Consider the following 21,483-nt stretch of genomic DNA (forward strand, 5'->3'; position numbering starts at 1 on the left):
CCCCCCCCCCCCCCCCTTGAGGGATTGTATCCAATAGTGCTGTCTTTTTTGGTTGGGCTTAATCCCTTTGCTGGCCTTTAGCCTCCCCCCTCCCCGTATTCCTTTGTATATTTCTTCTTCTTGGGTTTATATATAATTATTCATCCAAAAAAAAAAAAAAAAGATGTTTAGGTTGCTTTCCTGGGAAGATGCATGGGAAACAAAAGGTGAAGGAAAAGAAAAGTGAGTGGAGTGGTTCTCCGGACAATGATCATTGGTTGCACTAGAAAAGACCTTTCTTTCCCATTTGTGTTCCATCTAAGTTTTGAAACTCGTTTCGTGTTTCCATTTTGATCAATCCAAAACTACCAAAATAGCCGAAATAAGGTATTTTTTCCATGATTTTCTCTTGGCTATTTTGGGGGGCTAATGGATGAAATGAGTGAAACGAAAGGACCAAAATTTTTAATGAAACATTGCATTTTTGGACTGAAATGAGCAAAATTAGTAAAATTTTGGCGAGTTTTTGAACTATGTAATCCACCTTCTCTATAGAATGCTTTGTGATTTGTGAGAAACCTTCCTAAAATCATCCCTATGAATGGGTTTTTTTTTTTTTTTTTTTTTTTTTCTCATTCCATGAGAATGCAACCAAACATGCCTTTGGAAAATTTGGGTACAGCTTTCCCTACCCTTGCCTAAAAGGAGCAAAATAGAAGAGTCCAATGTCCAGTTCAGTTTTGGGAATGAGAACCATAAATGGGGAGGTTTACAAACTCTGTGAACAAACCCTTCAACTGACATGTGGGATTTAAAGATGTGAAAAGACAAAGTAAATATTTCAAGGTCCATGCGTATGTGGAAGGGATGGTATGTAAAGTTTGTAGGCCATGCTTGTTCATAGTGTTGGCATCCCTCTTTGTTTTGATGTTATATCATGTTATGAAATTGTGGTTTGCGGTTGTGAAATATGAAATTTTTTTAGTGTAATGAAATATTTTGATTTTATATAGGTGACAGGTTGGGTAGTTGAGTACCAAGATAATATGATTGGGCTTGGTGTTGATGAATCATTAGCTCAAGTTTGTTCTGAGAGTGGTGCAATGGATCCTTTAATGAATTCATATGTTGAGAGAATGCAAGCCACAACACGGGTAACCGTTCTCTATCCTCATTTTTTGTTGTACTAATAATGTATGGGAAGTTGGGAATACTGCTTATTTCTTTTCTACTTTGTATAGAAATGGTACCTAAATATCTTGGAGGCTGATAGGGTACAACCACCAAAGAAAACAGAAGATGGGAAACTATATACTCCTGCTGCTGTTGATTTATTTAGAATCTTGGGAGAGCAAGTGCAAATTGTTCGTGATAATAGCACTGATGTCATGCTGTATCGAATTGCTCTGGCTATTATCCAGGCAAGTGCAAGTGCAAGTTTATTGTGGTTGAGCTTATTTTGGATATAGTTATATCGTGATCATTTGCATTTCTAAATTCTGAAAATATTCCTAAGAGAGGAAATGAATGAATTTGATTTGTACTATGGCATTGTTTATTGAGGGGAGGGTGGGGGTTTAGGTGCAGAGTATTGTAGTTTCTTTCTATTGGTTTTATTTTTTTGTGTAAAATAGAAGTTCTGTTCTTTTACAGATAAATTTAAAAGAATTGATAGGTAACACGGGAAAATATGTTACTTTATTTGTAAATAAAATGTAAAAAATACCAATATATTAAAGAAAAATGGAAAAATGGAGTTTTCTTCCTCCCTCCCCTCTGATCCCTTGGTGACCTAGGCAGTTCGCATATTGCATTCAGAAAGATGGATAAATGTTAGTGATGCAGTTGCACTTCCATGGCTGGACCGATTTAACCTAGTCTAGAGATCAGACCGAGAAGAACCAGGTACAAACATGGCTCCAAGCTAGTTTGAGTTCTACCTTAGTTCAGTTTCAGTTTACGATTAGGAGTTCTTTTATATATATATATATATATATATTTAAGCACAATTCCATCGGTTCAAGTTTGGAATGGAATCGACGACTTAGTTTTTTAAAGCAGCTGTTAAGCATGCGTGGTTGGTGAGTTCTCTGATTATCTCCCTCCTCTACTTCTCTCAATCCTGAGTTGTTCTTATCAGGTGTGTTCTCTCTGTAACAAAACCAGAATCTGTAGCCAGTACCTGCAAGTGGAAGAGAGATTGAGGAAGAAGGAGATAAGGCTGCTAGAGAACTGCAAAATCGTTACTCTAGCAGTCCCCTTATCACACTTATTTAATAATATAATAATCACTGAAGTACAATCAAACAAGGAAAGTAAGTCCTTGCGCATAAAATAAACAGAAAATAGAAGTCTAGTCTAATTATGAAATAGAAACCTAGCCTAACTAGGAAAAGAATAAAACCAAAAAATAAAGCTAACAATACTCACGATAGGGACAACCGCTTCATCGTGAAATATATCTTAACACTCCCCCTTAAGCTGGAGTATACATATCAAGGGCTCGAGCGTGGCACAACAAGAATAAATATTAAAGGCAGCATCAGTCTTGTAGCAGCCATAGACACAGGTGAGAACAGAGAGCCTCAATCAATCATCATAAATCCGGTAGCAATATCAGCTCAAGTAGAGGACCTTCAATACACTCTATCCCTTCCCCTCCCAGCCATGACCTGACCTCTTCCCCTCTTCCCCTCTTCCCCTCTTCCCCCCTTCCCCTCTTCCAGCAGCCTCCGCCGGTGGCCCCCCTCCCATCTCTGAGCCGTCTCCCTTCCCATCTCCCTGTTGCTCCCTCTTCCCCCTCCCATCTTCCTCCCATTGAACCCCACTGCTGGACCTCAGTTGTATCCTCTTCTCCATCCTCCTCTTCACTCCCTCCCACTTCTGGACATTCCTTGTTCTTCCACCCTCCGGTCACTCATAACTCCACCCCTGTTGGTCTCTGCCCACCTTGTCTCCTTGCCCCTGAGATCCGTAAATGGAGTAACTGCATTGTTGGTTCATTCCTTGGCAGTAGACTTCAATGTTGTCAAGACCTCTCTCCTAAATCAATGGAAGCCCTCTGGTTCTCTCTCCGTTTTCATGCTTGAAAACGGGACCTTCGTCTTCAACTTCGCTGCTACTATAAACAAATCTGCAGCCATTGATGGAGGTCCATGGTATGTTGGGAAAAAAACCCATCGTCCTGTGTCAATGGGATGAGTACACCTCCTTTAGTAAATCTGAACCCACTTCCATTGCCTTGTGGGTCATCTTCCCTAACCTCCCTCTCCATTTTTGGTGCGTAAAAGGTCTCAGCCTCATCGGTTATATTATTGGTAAACCCCTACATTCTGATAAAAGAACTAAAATCATGGATTCCTTCCCTTTTGCTTGAATTTGTATTGAAGCCCAAGCTGATCAGATCCTCCCCTCCACTGTTACTGTGATGGATGGTGAGGTCTCCTCCTTCACCCAAGAAGTTAAATATGACTAGATCCCTCCAACGTGTAGTGTTTGCAAATGCTTCGGCCACACTATGGCGCCCTGCGTTAAATCCCCCCTATTGCTGTGCCTCTTAAACTACCCCATCTGCTGAAGCTCCAAGTGATTCCACCTTCACTGTGCAGACCTACCGAAGAAAAAGGAAGAAAAACCAAGTAGATCTGAATCACAAGCTACCGCCGACGGGTTTTCCCACTTCTGCTCAAGCTGGGTCTGCCTCTGGGTCCAAGACCAATGGTTCATCTGATATCCCTTTACCCTTTGGGTAAAACCAATTCTCGGTTTTGGCATCCTCTGCTCCAGTCGTTCTATCCGATGCTTCGAATCGATGATGTTGATGACCTACACCCTCCTATTTCTAACCTTGTACCTCTGCCATTATCCTCTGACGGTACCTGTGCTTCCCCACCTCTGAGGTCCTATCTCTATCGTCCGCTTCTCCTCCTTCCCCCCTTGCACCATTGCTATCTCTCTCTTCCTCTCTCCCTTTCTCTGTCGCTACTGCCATTAACTCCTCTCCCCATCCTCCTTTTATGAAATCTAACCCTAAACCTTCTGTCTGAACCCGGTATGAGCCTGAACCACTTGAACCCCCCTTCTACCCCCTGAACCACTATATCCCAGTCCAACTTCTTAATACTTTTTCAAAATTTCCTTCTTAATACTTATCCTTGTATACCGGACTACCTTGCTAGCCCTCCCCTGCTTTCTGATGTCTGTTGCCCTTTGTTGGTGAAACCTTTCAACTCTGGTGTTTCTCCTGGCTGCTCGACGTCAACTGTGGTCTCCGACGACCTTTTTGTGCCCCCTGCCGATGCTGATGAACGCTCTGCTGACCTGGTTATCCTGTCTTCAACCCCTGGGACTGTCGTCCCCCCTAACACTTACCACCATGGGTCGAACTTTAAAGATCTTGTTGCTGATAGGTCTCTCGCACGACCTACTGCTACTACTATCTCTATAGCTAGTCTTATTCCTCTCAGTTGAACCATACCAATCTTGAACCATCTCAGCTAAACCAGTCCAATCCTGAACCAACATTTATCCCTCTAAACCAATTCCTCCAGATCCAAGTTCTCTAAATTTCCACCTGGCCACCCCCCTCTCTATCCGGTAATATCTATAACCCGACCCATGTTTTCAACCAGCCTACTAGTCTCAATCATCTACCCAACCCGCCCAACCCAACCCTTGTCTCCCTAACTAGCCTCTCTCCTCTCTCCTCTCTCCTCTCCTTTACCCGATGTCGAACCTTTATGCTCTATTCCTATTGACATCCGCCTGAGACACTCGCCGACTGGTTCTTTAGATGTGGTCCCCATTGTTTCCAACTCATCTAACACCCAGGTCATTAACAACAATTCTGCCCCTACCTCCATCCATAGGAAACAAAGTAAAAAACCCCCCTCCTCACCACTAAGTCCTCAACCATATTCAATGCCTCCACTGCCTCCCCTGCCATTAGCTACAGCCGCCGGCCTCCCTCCACCCCTGGCCCCCTATTCCCAAGACCCCCCTAGCTCTACCAAACTTCTGATGCTCTCCGCCCCTGGTTCTTAATGATCCCTTGGATAATGTGGAATGTCTAAGGTCTCAATTCCTTGGCAAAACAAGCCGAGATCAGATCCCAAATCCACTCCTCTCGGTCCAATCTCTGTTGTCTGCTTGAAACTCGTGTCCTGGAGCCCAACGCTCCTAGGATTGCCTCGTCAATTGCCCCCACTAGTCTTTTGAGTCCAACTACCTCCACAGCTTGAATGGAAGAATCCGAATCCGTTAGGACCCCTCCTTCCTGACCATCTCCTGTTTCTCCTCCTTTACCTAAGTCATGCATATCTCTATCTCCCACCAATCTGGTCCTTCATATGCCTGCTCTCTATTGTCTATGCTCTTAATAGGCCTTCCCTTAGGCTCCCCCTGTGGTCTGACCTTCTCTCCTTAGCCCCCTTTTCAGGATCTAGACCTTGGGGAATAGCAGCAGGGGATTTTAATATAATTCGTTTTAACCATGAAAAACATGGGGGAAACCCTATTGATCATCAGGCTGTTGACACCTTCAATAAATGCATTGATGATCTCAATCTCACTTACCTTAGATGGTCGAGAGTCAAGCTTACTTGGCATAATAGAAGATTTGGAATTCACCGTGTGGCTTGTAAACTTGATAGAGCCCTTGTTAATGAAGCATGGCTTGACTCCTATCCTTTTTCTCATGCTTCTTTGGTCTTCCTAGGATTTTGGACCATAGCCCCATCTCTATTAATGTTCTCCCCTTCCGTTCCTTCGGTCCCAAGCCTTTCAAGTTCTTTAACATGTGGATTTCCCATCCTAATTTCGAAGCTTTAGTTCATAGTGCTTGGAACATTCCCACCCCTCGCTCCCTACCCCCCCTCCTAGCTTTTGCTAAAAAGCTCAAGAATGTTAAAGCCACTCTTAAGCTTTGGAATTCCTCTACCTTTGGGAACATATCCTCCCAAGTCTCTGAATGTAGGAAAAAGCTCCACTCCATTCAATCCATACTCTAACTTGATCTTCTTAACCCTATCCTAGCTGAGGAAGAAAAAATTGCAGCCTCTGATTTGTCATTGGCTTTAGATCAAGAAGAATGTTTTCTTGGTAAAAAACCTCGCATTAAATGGCTTGATTTGGGGGATTCCAATTCGGCTTACTTCCATCGTTCTCTTAAAGTCAAGAACAATGCTAACACCATTCCCATGCTTACTTCCTCTTCGGGGATGGATCTCTACTCCTTTGTCCTCATCAAGGTTGAAGCTGTCTCCCATTTCCAGAGACTATTCAACCCTACTCCCACCCATCCCCCCCAATCTCCTTAACAAATTTGTCCCTGATGATCTCCTCCCCTTCCTCCAATCCATCCCCAGTGAGGAAGAAATCCTCTCGACTATCCTTTTCCACAAGGCCCATAAAGCCCTGGGTCCTGATGGCTTCAGTATGGGCTTCTTTTCCGCTTGCTGGAACACCATCCGTAATGACCTCATTTTGGCTGTGTAGTTTCTTCTACAATCCAAACCAAATTGGTGGGATAAACCACACCTTCCTCTGCCTCATACTTAAAATGGATGGTGCGGTTTCAATGAATGACTTCAGACCCATTTCTCTTTGCAGTCTTCTTTGTAAATTCATTGTCAAAATCATTGCAAATAGGATCCAGAAAGTCATTAACTCCCTTGTCAATCCCAACCAATCTTCCTTTATTGCGGGAAGGAGCATTGTGGATAACATTATCCTTTGTCACGATATTATTCACGGTTTCGACAGAAAGTCTCACTTTCCCGCTGCCCTCCTCAAAATCAACATTCATAAAGCATTTGACACGATCAGTTGGGACTTTGTTACTAATGTTCTGCTCCAAATGGCCTTTCCAGCATCTTTTGTCCACTTGATCCACACTTGCATCTCCTCCCCGAGATTCTCTGTCTTAATGAACTGCAGCCTGGCTGGTTACTTTCCCTCTAGGCGAGGTATCCGCTAAGGATGCCCCCTTTCCCCTCTTTTATTCTCCCTTGCCCTTGAAGTCCTTTCCCGCTCTATCCAATCTGCCATTGACCTTCATCTCATCTCTACCATTCCTAAATGCAAATCTCTCTTCTCTCACTTGGCTTTTGTTGATGATATCATGTTCTCCAAGGCTAATCCCCTCTCCATCACCACCATCATGTCCACTGTTCACTCCTTTGAAACTCTATCGGGTCTCAATATCATCCTCCTCAAGTCCAACATCTTCCTCTCTAGTGTCTCCCCTGAGAGCATATCAAACCTTTGCGGAATCTTGGGAATCCGTCTGGGTACCTTGCTTGCATAGTTTTTAAGGCGCTACTAAGGCGACGCCTTACTAGCTCCTTGGCGCTAATGCCGTTTAGAGATGGTAAAGCAGTGCTCCGCCTTAAGTGAAGTGGCGCCTTTTTTTTTTTTTTTTTAACACATTTTAAAATTACTTGATGAAGATTCCAAATATAGATTTTTTATTGGTAGGTGTATGATTTTATTAACACTTGAGATGTATGGGATCAACTTTACTCCACCAAAAATAACCAAAACAAACAAAACAAAAACAAGATTCACAAACAGGGTCTAGATTTTGTCAAGGGTTTTAAGAAAAGGCTTTGAGAAGGAATCAAGGAACAAGGAAGAACCACTTATCTAGGCGACCATTTTGCTCCGGCAGCGGTGAGCTTCATTCTTCATTGACAGGAGTAGAAATATAGTGGATGATCTTAGGGCTTAGGCACTCATTTTGGTATCATAGAGGTAAGTATAATAAATACTTGTATTTTTTATGTCTTCTTTTCTTTATTTTTATAATTTTGCTTCATAATTATGTATTTATTATATATTAATATGTTATGATGATTGATGATTGATGAAGATGAACTTAGTTTATTCACTTTATTGATTTGTTTTCTTGATGAATATCTTACATTGGTATGAATATGAACCTTTAATATTTATTTAACATCTGAGTAATAAGATTCAACTAGGATTTGAGCCAAATAGATTGGTTTTATAAAAAAATTACATAGGAACGTTTTAGTCAATAAGGCAACGCTTTATGGCCGCCTTATCGCTAAGGCGCTCCGAAAGACCCTCAAACGCCTCTGTCGCCTTACCACCTTAAAAACTATGCTTGCTTGTCAAATATTTAGGTCTCCCTCTCATCTCCTTTAGGCTCTCTGCCCACCACTGCACCCCTCTTCTTGATCTCCTCAAAAAGAAGCTTTAGCTTTGGAAAGGCAAACTCCTATCATTTGCCGATCGTCTTACCTTGATTAGATTAGTCCTCAAGTCCTTGTATTTGTATTGGTCCGATACCTTTCTCCTCCCTGCTTCGGTGATCAAGGCTTTTGAGGGTATTTTGTGTTCTTTCCTTTAGAAGGGCTCTAATTCCTCCAAATTCCTTAGGCCTCTCAGCTAGAAGAAGGTATGCCTTCCCAAATCTGGAGGATTAGGGATTAAGAGAATTAAGGATGCCAATTCAATGGGTATCTTCAAGTTTATCTGGAAAATTGTGTCCAAACATAAAAGCATATGGGTTGATTGGACTCTCTCTGGCCTGCTCAAGCATAACTCTCTTTGGACAGCGCCCTCCATCTTGGATCCTTTTTGGATCTGGAGAAAGATTCTCGAGCATAGACCCATTACCCTCACTGCCATTTCCTACTCCATAGGAAATGGTTAGTCTACCTCCTTTGGAAAGATCCTTGGCACCCTTCGGGCATATTATCTCATCTGTTAACCTCTAGAGTGATCTATAATTCCGGTCTCCCAGCTAATACATTGGTCTCATCTATCCTTCCTCCCAATAGCTAGTCCCCTCTCCCCTCTACCCCTCCGCTTTTAGATCTTTGGTCCTCCCTTCCCCCTATCCCCTGGTCATAGAGGAAGGGAAGATAAATGTACCTGGCTCCCCTCCTCCAATGGGATCTTATCCTCTGCCTCTGCTTGGTCCTATGTTCGCAACCCCTCCTCGATTGTCCCTTGGTACAAGCTAGTTTGGTTCCAAGGTCATATTCCCTGCCATAACTTCACCCTATTGCATTGTTTGTCCAACTGTCTTCTCACCCAATCCTTCCTCATTCACCGTTATATCCCGGCCAATCCTTCTTATTGCCTACTTGCCTTAGGTGTAGAGAATCCCCTCCATCTCTTCTCTTGCCCCTTCTCCTCCCTTGTCTGGACAAACGTCCTTTCCAAATGTTGGCCGACTAGAAGAACCATTCTTTCCTTTGACAGAGAATGGATATAGGTAGACATGACATTCTCAGGCTCTTCTATCTGTGACACTATAATAAATTGGCTTTTTGTGCAACTATAAACTATCTTTAATGGAACGTAACATCCATTGGACCCTCAAATCCCGATCTCAAGATAAGATTTAGAAAACTGTCTACTTTGATGTTACTTCCAAAGCCCAAGCCCTTCATAGCCTTCACCCCCACCCTATCCCTATCTCCCTAAAAAATTCCCACATCATTAACTCTTGGAACCTCCAGGTTGATCTCATCCAACCCTCTTGGTGGAGCTGGCTCCCCCCCCCCTAACTCTGGGTTTGGTGTTTGCCCTTTGCTGGTTATGTCCTCTTCATCTCGGAGCTGGCTTCCCCCCTTAGCTGGTTTTGATGTTTGTTTTCTTTTGATATTGTCTGTTAGTCCCCCTTAGGATGGCTTCTCCTTGTTGGCTTATGCCTTCCCCCCCCCACTTTTCCCCCCTTGTATATTCTCTTCTCCTTGATAATGAATTATTTATTCATCCAAAAAAAAAAAATATCTATTTTCATTACGGGTAAAAGTATAACTAACAACATCATTCTTTGCCAAGAGGTTATTAGAGGCTTTGATAGAAAATCCCATTCCCCTTCCTCCCTCCTCAAAATTGACATCCAAAAAGCGTTCGATTCCATAAAATGGGATTTTAACTCAAGTTCTACATTTTATGTCCTTCCCCTTTATCTTCATTAATTGAGTCCTCTAGCTGTATCTCCTCTCCTAGCTTCTCTGTCCTTGTCAATGGTAGTCTAATCGGCTTCTTGTCTTCCTATATCGGCATTCCCCCTCTCACCCTCTTCCTCCTCTCTCTAGCATTGAAGTTCTTTTTATTTCCATCCAATCCTCCACTGACTCCACCTTATCTCCCCCCTCCCCAAATGCAAAGCTCTCAATCTCATCATTTAGCCTTTGCAGATGATCTCATAATTTTCTCCAAAGCTGAGTCTCTCTCTATTCAGTCCATCCTCTCCTCTCTTCTTTTTTAAGATCTCTCAGGGCTCTGCATCAACCGTCTCAAGCCATAAAAAATCAACATTAAACCACATCAAATCATAAAAATCAATAATAAGTCACATTAAGTTATAAAAAATCAACATTTAGAGAAATGCTCTTGTTCTATAATAAGTTTGACTAGTCAAATGCTTTTATTTTCAAATAAGACATTTTGTATTAGGTATATCACAAAACCAACTTTTTAACAACTTTAAGATTACTTAAATCTGATTTGTAATAACAAAATTATGTTCTGTTCAAATTTCTTTTAAAGTGTGTGGATACTATTAAAATTTCCAGAATGAAAATAATTTTATTGACATCAAAACAAAAGTTTATTTTACTGGACTTTATTTTTAGCAATGTTTTATCATGATAAGATTTATAAAATTTTCTGAATTGAGAAAAACCCTTGGATTTGAAAGTTGAATTGCCCCTATAACCAAAAACCAATTTTTTGTTCTTGGACTGTGGGGTTGACTTTTTATCCTCTTGGAATTTGATTTTTAAACTATTTTTATTGGATTTAAATTTGGGATATTTGCTTATTTATAAATAATATCTTAACTAAATGATTATTTGGCATAAATAAGTACCAAAATATAAGGCGACATGTAGTGCAATATGGCGACAATCGCCTAGGCCCCAGAAAAACTGCCTTGACAACTATGGTATAGAAATGGCCTAACTTAATATATACAGGACCAATAGTTGTCAAGGAATCTCCTAGGCATCTAGCTGCATTCTTGGGTCCAAGGTGACAGCTTGCCTTGTTTGATGCAAGATAGGTGACCACCTTGGACACCTTGGCATCACCTACACATCGCCTTGTTGCCTTTTGATAGCACGCCTTATATTATGTCAGTTTTTTTAATACTTTACGAGTATTTTTATTTTTATTTTTATGAATATGCTTATATTATATCATATGTTGTTTTTTTCATGTTAGGTCATTACTAGCATAATTATGTAATATTCCATTGATATCATTGCCAACCCCATTTAGTTAAGATAAGGCATTGTTGTTGTTGTTGTTGTTGCAATGATATCATAGTTGTCAAGGTGTTGCCTAGGAGCCTTGTTGGTGTCACCTTGGTTTTTCCCCCTCTCAACCGCCTTGGGTCGCCTAGCCGCCTTGACAACTATGATTGATATGACTTTTACGCTACATATAAGCATATATTTATATAAAATTATCGTTGATATATTACTTATACTGATTCCCTGGGCATCTAGGTGGGCACCTAGGTGTCTTCCAATGCCTTGGGTCACCTAATCGCATTGACAAGTAGGATGGTCAGTACATATCGAGACTTGACACCCTGACCCCGCTCACACTAGGGTGCATACCTTTGTCTATTGTTGGCATCTTGTGTGTAATTGTACACCTTTATATGTCATTTTTCTTAGGCTGGTTTTTTGAAACAAACATAGCATAAATTCTTTGGACCATTCCATTATTGAGAGCTTGCTCTCTTTTAGCAAATAGCTGCCTCCATAATTTTGCAAATGGGATATTCTTTATAACCTAGACTTAATAATCTTCTATGGTGGTTTAAATATTGTCACTGATTACTTATCGGTTCCATTTGGCTCTGTGATAGTATTGCCCTGTTCTGTTAATTGTAGTAAATTATTTCCTGTTATCATTGTCATTTAGGTGTACCAAAGGCACTCTCATTGTGCAGTAGGTGCTAGTAGGCATTGGTGCCTTGAATGTGCCTTTCATTTTGATAATTGCATCACTTCTTGCTTGTCTTCAGGTAATGATTGATTTTCAAGCAGCAGAAAGGAAGAGGCTAGAAGAACCTGCATCTGAGATTGGTTTAGAACCTTTATGTGCAATGGTTGGTTTGTTTCTCCATTCTATGTGGAAGATTCTATAGTAATATTTTTGTTTATTACTTATAATTTTGAGTCCGACAGATTAACAACAATCTCCGCTGCTATGATCTTGCAATGGAACTCAGTAACAGCACCCTGGAAGCCCTTCCACAAACCTATGCTGAGCAGGTTATGTCATGTTAATGTGTTCTTTCATGTGTTTCATAGTGCTTACATCCAGTTTGATTTTTATCATGTTCCTCACTTTTTCTTGATGGCTCACTTATGTTTCTTGTGATGAATTGGCATTTCAGTTCTGCATTTGGCGTTCTCTTGCCTGTCCCTCTCTTATTTCATATTTTCCTCTCTTCTCATATTTTTTATGTATTTATGATTTTTTTGGACCATTGGGGAAGTGTCTTAAGGTTTTTTTTCTGCTTAGAGTGCTTGTAATTTTTACGTTCTGCAAAATTCTTGCTTGCTTAAAGTATTCCTGATTAATTTTATAAATCAGATCTGTGGATGATGTGTTACATTTTCATTCTTTTATTAAGTTCTCATTTAAGAAAGATCTGGCCCCCGACAGATGATGAGAAAGTGTAAGGGGCAGCCAGGTGGGTGTTTTTTAATTTATCTTCGTTAACAGATGCTAGTAAGTTGCCAGAAAAGTTGAGGGGGCCTGCCGTACTTTATAAGTGGATAGAGTTTAGAGATTGAGGGCTACTTTATTATTCAAATTGCTATAATCATATTGGCTGTTCATCTAATGATCTAAAAGATTACGAAGGGGTTTTGGGGCCCTGTAACCCAGGTTCAGGTACTCAAACCTGTCCCACACCCAGAGTTGGTTTGCAGATCTATTGTTCCCCTTTTGGTTTGCCACTAATATGTCCACCTTAGCGCAATTTCTCTTCTTGTAGTCATTTTCTCTATTATTTGCTGTGTTTTGTGACTCTATTTTGTGCCCTTTGTCACCAGAGTTAACAATACTTATTCTGGTATTTCTCTTCTACTCTGTAACTGTTTTCCCCCCTGATAAATCCCTGAATCACTAAAAGATAATAACCTTAGTCAGTTCATTCAGACCATGATGGAGGAGTTATTATGCTATTTAGTACTTCAGAGTGTAATAGGCAGGTTAAAAGATACTGATTCATATAACCTCCCTAGTATGCTTAATCACAGTGGCCAATCCCCATTGTCTTTTCCCCTAGTTCTGTAAAAACCCTGCTTTGGGGTCAAGAAACTAAAGTAATGTGGTCAGTGGCTATTCTGTAATTTCTGAGAAAGTCTAGGACCTCTTTTAGTGAGAGAGAGAATATGGGGACAAATAATAAATTAACTTGAGAGGGAGGATGTGTTCAAGATTTCAAAAAGAAAAAAAAAAGATGGAAGTAAAATAGAGCAAACTTGGTAATGAGGACTTATATGTAATTTATGAGAAGTCCTCAATCGTAATTAAGAAATTTCTTCTTCCTCACGGTAGACACAGCCAAGGCGGTAAACCTGAACTGTTTCAGATGAGGAACTCAACCAAAAGCTCCCCCTGACTTGAAATTTCGGGGATATGTTGTTGATTCACTGACCTATTAACCTAGTTTGGGCCTGGTTCGTCTTGGTCTCGGTTTCCAGATCAGGTCATGCCAGTCCTGCCACACACATACAACTGAATCTTTCCATCTACACCATAACGAAGCAAACCAGATCCTGTAAAAAAAAAAAAAAAAAACTGTATCTTTTCACTGATTTCAATCAAAGGAAGAGAATTTTATTGATGTCTGATATAGGGTAGAAATCAGCCCTACATCAGATTCCATTAGATACTGTTCTAGTTTTTCTTCTTCTTCTTCTTCTTCTTCTTTTTTTTTTTTTTTTCAATTTGGTTTTCTACGCTCTGTTTTCTCTCATTAGTATTAGAGTAATGTTCTTGCTGCATCAACCATATTTAGAGAGAGCAGTGGATTTTCTGTCATCAACCATCCATGGAGACTGTCTTGCAAAGGATTTGTGGTAAGGTTGAATAGTTAAGAAGGCTAGTTACTATGCCTTGACCGATGAACGATGGTATTGCATTGCTGGTGTCGGAGCAGAAAATTGCAGCTCTCACGCATTGCAAAGATTAAGGATTGATTCCAAGTCGATGTCAACTTTTGATCGGATTCAGTTAGCAATATCATGGATCTGTTTTGATGCTTGCATTCCATGTAAAGACCTGCCTGAGCATGACAACTATGGTGATCAATTTGAAATTCATTTTTATTTGGATCAGCCTCCTATCTTGGACAATTATCCTAAAGATCTGGTTCAGATACTTATAACAGATTTCGTGTTTGAGGTGAGAGAGACCGTACCCTGACCTGTTACTTTAGTAGAGGAACCATCAGCAAGAATAACAGGAGAAGAATCTTTAAGTTAGGAAATGGAGGAAAAACAAGTCTGACTTACCAGTTGTATGACAGGAAGCACCGGAATCAATAATCCAGGAAGTAGGTGAAGTAGTTGTAAGAAGAGCAGAGTTATCTTCATAGGCTAAAGTAGTTGTAGAAGCGGAAGCAGATGCAAACTCAAGCTGTTGGAGATGCTTAAGTATCTGTTTATAATCATCTCAAAATAGTGAGACACAGTCCGGTCGACCATTTTTAGCCCAAGATGTGTCAATAGTATGGTTTGGATTGCAACAATAAGTTCACTGACGAGAGGACTTGTTAGTTTGCTATCCACCTGTACCACTGCCATTAGGTCACGATAACGACCACGCGATTAACCATGGCTCTTTCTAAAATGGACAAATCACAACCAGCAATATCCTTAAGAGAAGAAGAAGAGTCAACTCTAGATAGTGTAACCAAAAGATAAAGACAGGAGAAGACCTCATTGAGAGAAGGCATCTAGTCCCTAGTACGGAGTTGACCTTTAACAAACTAATACTCAGAATGAAGACCAGCCAAAATTTTTGCAATGTGGAACTCATCTCTCTGTTGCTTCAACTTTTCCAGATTTGTAGTAAGAGACTGATGTAACTGGATTTCTTCAAGAGTACCATTATACACGTTGAAGTGCTCATTCAGTAATTTGTGTCACGACCCAGATCCAGATGTCAGGTACGGGTTCAGCTGTCATGGGCTGTGATCAAATGATCGCCAACAAAGCATTTATAATAAACTTCATCTTACTCAAATCTTAAACTGTATATTCAACCATTTTCATAAATCTCAAATAACTCCTACTGGTGGCAATCTAAGTGTTCCAGTTAAACTTCAAATCCAACTATCAGAGTTTACATCTCAAATTTATCCCTACAACATCCATCTAATAAAACCGAAATAACAACTAATAAAGAATCTTCGAGTCGCTCCCGAACTCTGCTTTATGCATAACTCCATCTCAATCATCTGTGTTGTTAAAATAATGGGCTGAGCTCGACAGCCCATTAAAAAAAACTAGTAAGCGTACAAAACAGTATCAACAATAAAAAAATTCTCAGAGGTTTAACAAAACTTTTCACTAAATATCATTTAAAAAAAAAAAACCACCATATTTAATGTCACACTTTTTCACTTTACCAGGCATCGAGGAAAAGAGGCTGCCACCACTTATACTGTGAGATAGAAGCCATCCAATTACCTATAAGACACCTTTTCATCGCCTCTACACCACTAACACACTTGTGTACAATGGTTATCTAAATCTCTAATTTTCGTAGTTCCACATATCATTTCCTCCTGGGTGTCTATTATAATCTATTTATCCGTAAACACTTTATCTTTTCACCATTACAAAATCATTTTTATACAAAATCAGCATTACACAAAATCTCCTTTACACAAAGTCACATTTACACAAGATCACCTTCATAATATTCATTTTCATCAAATTGCAATCACCTCCATAATCATATGACACAAACAAATCAAGTATATGCCAACATATCTTAATAGTACAAACATATCAGACATCACTTCATGCAATCATACCACAGACTTGTGTTGTAATCATGGTTTAAGATCTCGGCGAAATCTCACCGAGATCTTGCTAATATCTCGTTTTTTTTTTCAAAAAGGCGAGACGAGATGCGTGGCAAGGTATAAATTGTACAAAACTCGACCGAGATCTCGAGATCTTGCTGAAATCTCTTGCCAAATCTCGCCAATATCTCACCAAATCTCGCTAAGATCTCATCAAATCTCGCCCCTCTACTTTTTTTAATAAAAAACACTGAGGAGCAAGGATTTTGGTGCTTTTGCTTGAGGATCTCCATTCCTACACTCATTGAAGCTTAAAGAGTAGAGAATATTACCACATCCACATTTGGAGTTACTTTTCTTATATATGATGTCTTAAATTCTTATGATTATGTTGTGTCATGTGTTGATTGTGGAATGTGGTTTGTGGAATAAAGCACACTAGCCTAGGGTCCGAAGAGTCGGAGACTACTTATATAGGATACGAAGTCAAAGTATCATTTTAGGTTTGATTTTTCCATTGTATTTAAAAGGCCTAAAATAGGGTAAAACCAAGTTTCAGAGGCAACGAAGACCATATAGCCTCCGAGACCAACCACGGAGTTGACGGGGAAAAAATACATGATTTCGGCGAGATCTCGCCAGATCTCTCTTTTTTGGATTAGCGAGTTGGGGGCGAGAGAGAGATCTTAAACATTGGTTGTAATCCCATTGTAATCCCCTTATTTCCACCCTTTGAGCTTTGAATGCCTGCAATTAGGTATGCCTACCATTAATCTCCTAGTTCAAAACTAATTCAATACCCCCATTTTCCCCCAAAAATCAACAAGGTCAAAAGTTAACCCTCTCAGACGGAGGTCAAACTCTAGGAATCAATCCCCTATGACATGTATAATCACTTATTAGAAGATGAGAGTGATCGGTTGAGTGATTAAAGAGTAATTAGAATAACATGAAGTTAAAAAGAAATTTCTAGATTTAAGAAAAACTGAATTTAGTTTAAATCCGTGAGCTGGATGTTCCCAAATTTCGATTGAAACCTACCCTAGGGTGGGTCTACTAGCCGTCAAATATGATCATGATCAGATGGCTAGATTAAAATTAATTATAAAAAAATACAAATTCTGGAATAAAAAAAAATTATAGAGAATAGATGACCAGGTTTAGGAGAAATAAAATTAAACTAAATCAGATGGATGGGTGGGGCTGAAACTCAAACCATGTTCAGTAAACATATAGGAGAATAGTGGCTGAAAATAAAAAAATTGATCCAATAGTTGGATCTGAAGTTAAAGATCAATCCTTGTAATGCTTGTTGAAGGGTATTTCAGTCAAATCACAAATCAGATTAAAAATCAGTAAACCAGAATCATTTTATCAATCAAAATTGATGTGAAGGATTAGATCTCATCCATAATAACTTAACAAGATAAACAAATCGATTCTTTGATCATAATTGCAGAAATTCAGAATCTGGAGCTAAAGGGCAAAATTGGAATTATGAAGATATCTGATGGAGAACCTTAGGAAAGAGAGGGAAAAATCAGAATAGAGAGGGGGGAGAAGGGGAATCACACACTTCACTGGTGCACAAACTCATCCTCTTCATCCAATAATCAAATCACTCTAAGTCTTCCATCGGTTACAGCCTATATATATAGGAAAATAAGAACATGAAATTAGAAACTTAACTGAAATGGAAATTAGCCTAAACTAAGAAACAACCATAAAAAGGAAACCAAAGTAAGGAAATAAATCCTATACGTTCAAGTCTGGAAGGTAAAAGCATGAAATAAAATACTAAGTAAACTACTAATTTTATTTCCAACCCTTGTTGGACCAAAACCCTGGGCTGGACCGGTTTTTCTTGGCTCTTGTCTTCCTAAGCCGGTCATGCTGGTCCAACCAGGTAAGGGCAGCCGTATCTGCCCAACTCTCCTCTGAAAAGAACTCGATTCCGTCGAGTTAAGGAAAGGACCGAGGAGACCGTCTGACGGAATACGTTGAATGAGGAACAATCTCATCATCTTCTTGAGTTTAATTTGAGGGAGATCTTTGGCAGGATGAAACTTCATAGTCTTATTGGCATGCTTGAAAGCATAGGTATTGGCATAGCCACAATGCTATACTTTTTTGTCAAACAACTAAGGTCGACCAAGAAGGATATGGCACACCTTCAGATGGAGGACATCACATTGGACTGTATCCTTAAATCCACCAATAGAATATGTGACCCAACACTTACCTATGATTTTGAGATTAGTGTTGTTCACCCAAGCAACCTTGTAGGGATTTGGATGTGGTTCTGTATTCAATCCCAGCTTACGAACAGTGTCTTCAGAGACAACATTAGTGCAACTACCTCCATCAATGACAAAGGTTAACAACTGGTCATTGCACTTCACACGAGTCTGGAAAATACTACTGCGGCCCCAATCTTCATTATCTGTGGCTTTTTGAGTGGTCAACACATGACGAATGACATAAAAAGGATGTTGGTCTTCATCACTGAGAGTGTCATGGACTTCACCTAACGCACACTCTTCTCTTAAATCAAATGTGTCAGAACCAAGTTGCTCCTCGGGAATATATGGTATAGGAGAATCCTTATCAATTAAAGCAACCGTTTAAAGCAACCAAACGGCTGGGACATTGAGCATTGATATGTCCATATCCATGGCATGTGTAGCACCGAACTGTAAATTTTGAAGAATCAGAAGGTTTATGTAAACCACACCAAGGGGGTGAGTATGGACAAGTAGGCCGTGAAGGTGACATTTCAGAAACATGCCGAGGTGGAGAATATGGCCCACTAGGTCGTGAAGAGGCCATAGATATAGCACTACCTTGTGGTTTGCTAATGACCTTTCTTGGGTAGGAGGCTGTTGCAGAATGGAACTAGTACCTCGAGGAAAAGTATCTGCAAAATTTCTTCGATTGTATGGGCATTTCAGACTTTCCTCAACCTGATACGCTACTTGCATGGCGTCTTCCATGGTAGGCAATCGACTAGATGCAAGGGCAAATCTAAGTTGAGGGTGCAAACCATTGCAAAATTGTGCCACTAATACTTCTTCATCGCACTCAAAATCAAAACTGTGCATTCAAATTCTCCTGTTTCAACTGTGCAAACTTGAGATGCATGCGTTGCTTGTAATCAGAAGGCAAGAATCTCCGGTTCATGACTTTATGCATTTTAGCCCAAGTAGTGACTAAACCAATGCCTCGGGTTCGGTACTATTGTTGTTGCTTGACCCACCAGACTCGGGCCGTGCCTTTCAATTTGGCCTCTGCAAATAGGATCTTTCGAGCCTCAGTCGACCCGTACCATCTGAAGAATGTGTCTAAGCTGGGAATCCAGTCAAGGTACAATTCTGGTTTGTTATCTCCATAAAGATCAAGGACATCCAACCTTGCTGCTCTTTCTGCTCCGTCATCATATTTACCAGTGCCATATAGTGGTGGAGGTGGTGTTGGTGGTGGTGTATGATGTGGTGGTAGTGGTGGCAATGGTAGTGACGGATCCTGTGGAGTGGTGTTGGAAGAATCCTCAGACTGGATGGGACTCTTTCCTTTATCTGTTGCCTCCAAATGATCAATGGAAGCTTGTATGGATTCCAGCATTGTCATAATAGCTTCAAATAGGAGTTCAGCTGTTAAACAACTTCACTATTGGCTACCATGGTGATGATTAACAAAATAACACTCAAAAAGTAATGGCAACATAGTAAATAGATGGAAACTTAAAGAGGAATGACAGAATGGTAATTATCTCTGGGTTTTTTTTTTTTTTTTTTTTTTTTTTTTTTTTTTTTTTTGTTGTGTAGGGATGGCAGAATTGTAATATCTTTAAATTCAACCACAAAAGGGTTTATCATCCTATCAGGTATGGAGCAGGGGTCTAATTGCAAATAAGGAGAAATATGGTATAAAAGAAATTAAAGGAGAAAGAGGAGGGTATTTCAAGAAATATATGATAACTAAAGGAAAAAGGCACAAAATGGGGAAATCGTGGAGTGGGGAAGGGTTTACCGACGAAGGAGAGACTTCTCCTTTTGGAGATGAGAGACCAGCAAGGATTTTTCTGCTCTGTCGAAGGAAATCGATGCCAGGAACTGTGATGCCGGCAATTCGATAAACCAGACGTGAAAGTGGAAGTGGACGGTGACCAGCGGTGGTGAGTCGATGGTACTTCGACACAGGTACACTTCTTTCTCTCTTCTCGGCTTCTCTACTTCTTCTTTTTCTTTCTCTTCTTTTATTCTTTTCTTCTTTGCTCCTCTTCTTCTTTTCTTCTTCTGTATTCTGATTCTGTCTTCTTCGTCTTTTTTTTTTTTGGCTGCTGTCGGAAGGGAAAAGAAGGGGAAAAAAAGGAGGCGGTGAAAACAAGAGGGGTCGATTTTGTCTAGAGAAGACATAATCGATTTTTTTTTTCTTCTGTTTCTGTCACCTATTCTGCTGCCTTTTTTTTTCCTTGTTCTCAGTTTCTGTATAACCGAAACAGAGAAAGGGGAAAGGGAAGAAGAAGATGGAAGGAAGGGGAATGGGATCTTCAGCTCTCTGATACCAAGTTGATGGAGAACCTCAGGGAAGAAAAGGAAAAATCAGAATAGAGAGTAGGGGGAGAAGGGGAATCATACACTTCATTGGTGCATAAACTCAACATCTTCATTCAATAATCAAATCAGTCTAAGTCTTCCATCAGTTACAGCCTATATATATATAGGAAAATCGGAACATAAAATTAAAAACTTAACTAAAATGGAAACTAACCTAAACTAGGAAACAACCATAAAATGGAAATTAAAGCAAGGAAATAAATCCTACTCCTACGTTCAAGTCTGGAATGTAAAAAGCATGAAATAAAATACTAAGTAAACTACTAATTTTATTTCCTACCCTTGTTGGACCAAAACCCTGGGGTGAACTGGTTCTTCGTGGCTCTTAGCTTCCAAAGCCGGTCATGTTGATCCAACTAAGTAAGGGCAGCCATATCTGCATCAATATCTCCAGCTATAACTGTCAGAATTGTCACAAATTTTAATCAATTTTCAACCTAGGGTAGATGAATGTGTGTTCAAAATTTCAGATCAATCGGATGGCCGAATTGCTTAATCTAGAAAAACACTTTATATCCAACCTTCTAGGAATTGGAATCTTAAGTGAAGAACTTGAAGAATACACTTGCTTGTTAATGACAGAAATCAGATTTGATGCTCAATTGCAGAAGGCTGTAATGGTGTTTAAATTCTGGAATTTCTACAGGTTTAAGAAGCTCTACAATCTCCTCTTCTCCCTTCAACTCTCTCTCTCTCTCTCTCTCTCTCTCCACATCTTTTCCTCTTCTTTTATAGCTCATGATTCCTCTCTTTTTGTCTCAACTTAGGACAGCACCTTCTATCCTTCTCTAACTCTCTTTCTTACAGCCTAAGCAATCTAATCCTCTCGTCTCCAACTCT

General features: G+C 40.1%; 1 protein-coding gene across 1 annotated transcript in view; it reads left to right on the forward strand.

The window, feature by feature from the left end:
* The window catches only part of LOC122091802 (exocyst complex component SEC6), an 87,182-nt gene that overhangs the window by 31,530 nt on the left and 34,169 nt on the right, over nt 1-21,483 (forward strand). The window contains exons 7-10 of the mRNA XM_042661950.1: nt 993-1,133; nt 1,221-1,400; nt 12,002-12,085; nt 12,165-12,251. Of these exons, the coding sequence (XP_042517884.1) occupies nt 993-1,133; nt 1,221-1,400; nt 12,002-12,085; nt 12,165-12,251 (492 nt within the window). The remainder of the gene's footprint in view (nt 1-992; nt 1,134-1,220; nt 1,401-12,001; nt 12,086-12,164; nt 12,252-21,483) is intronic.

This window comes from Macadamia integrifolia, chromosome 10 (genome assembly GCF_013358625.1).
Source record: "Macadamia integrifolia cultivar HAES 741 chromosome 10, SCU_Mint_v3, whole genome shotgun sequence".
NCBI lineage: Eukaryota > Viridiplantae > Streptophyta > Magnoliopsida > Proteales > Proteaceae > Macadamia > Macadamia integrifolia.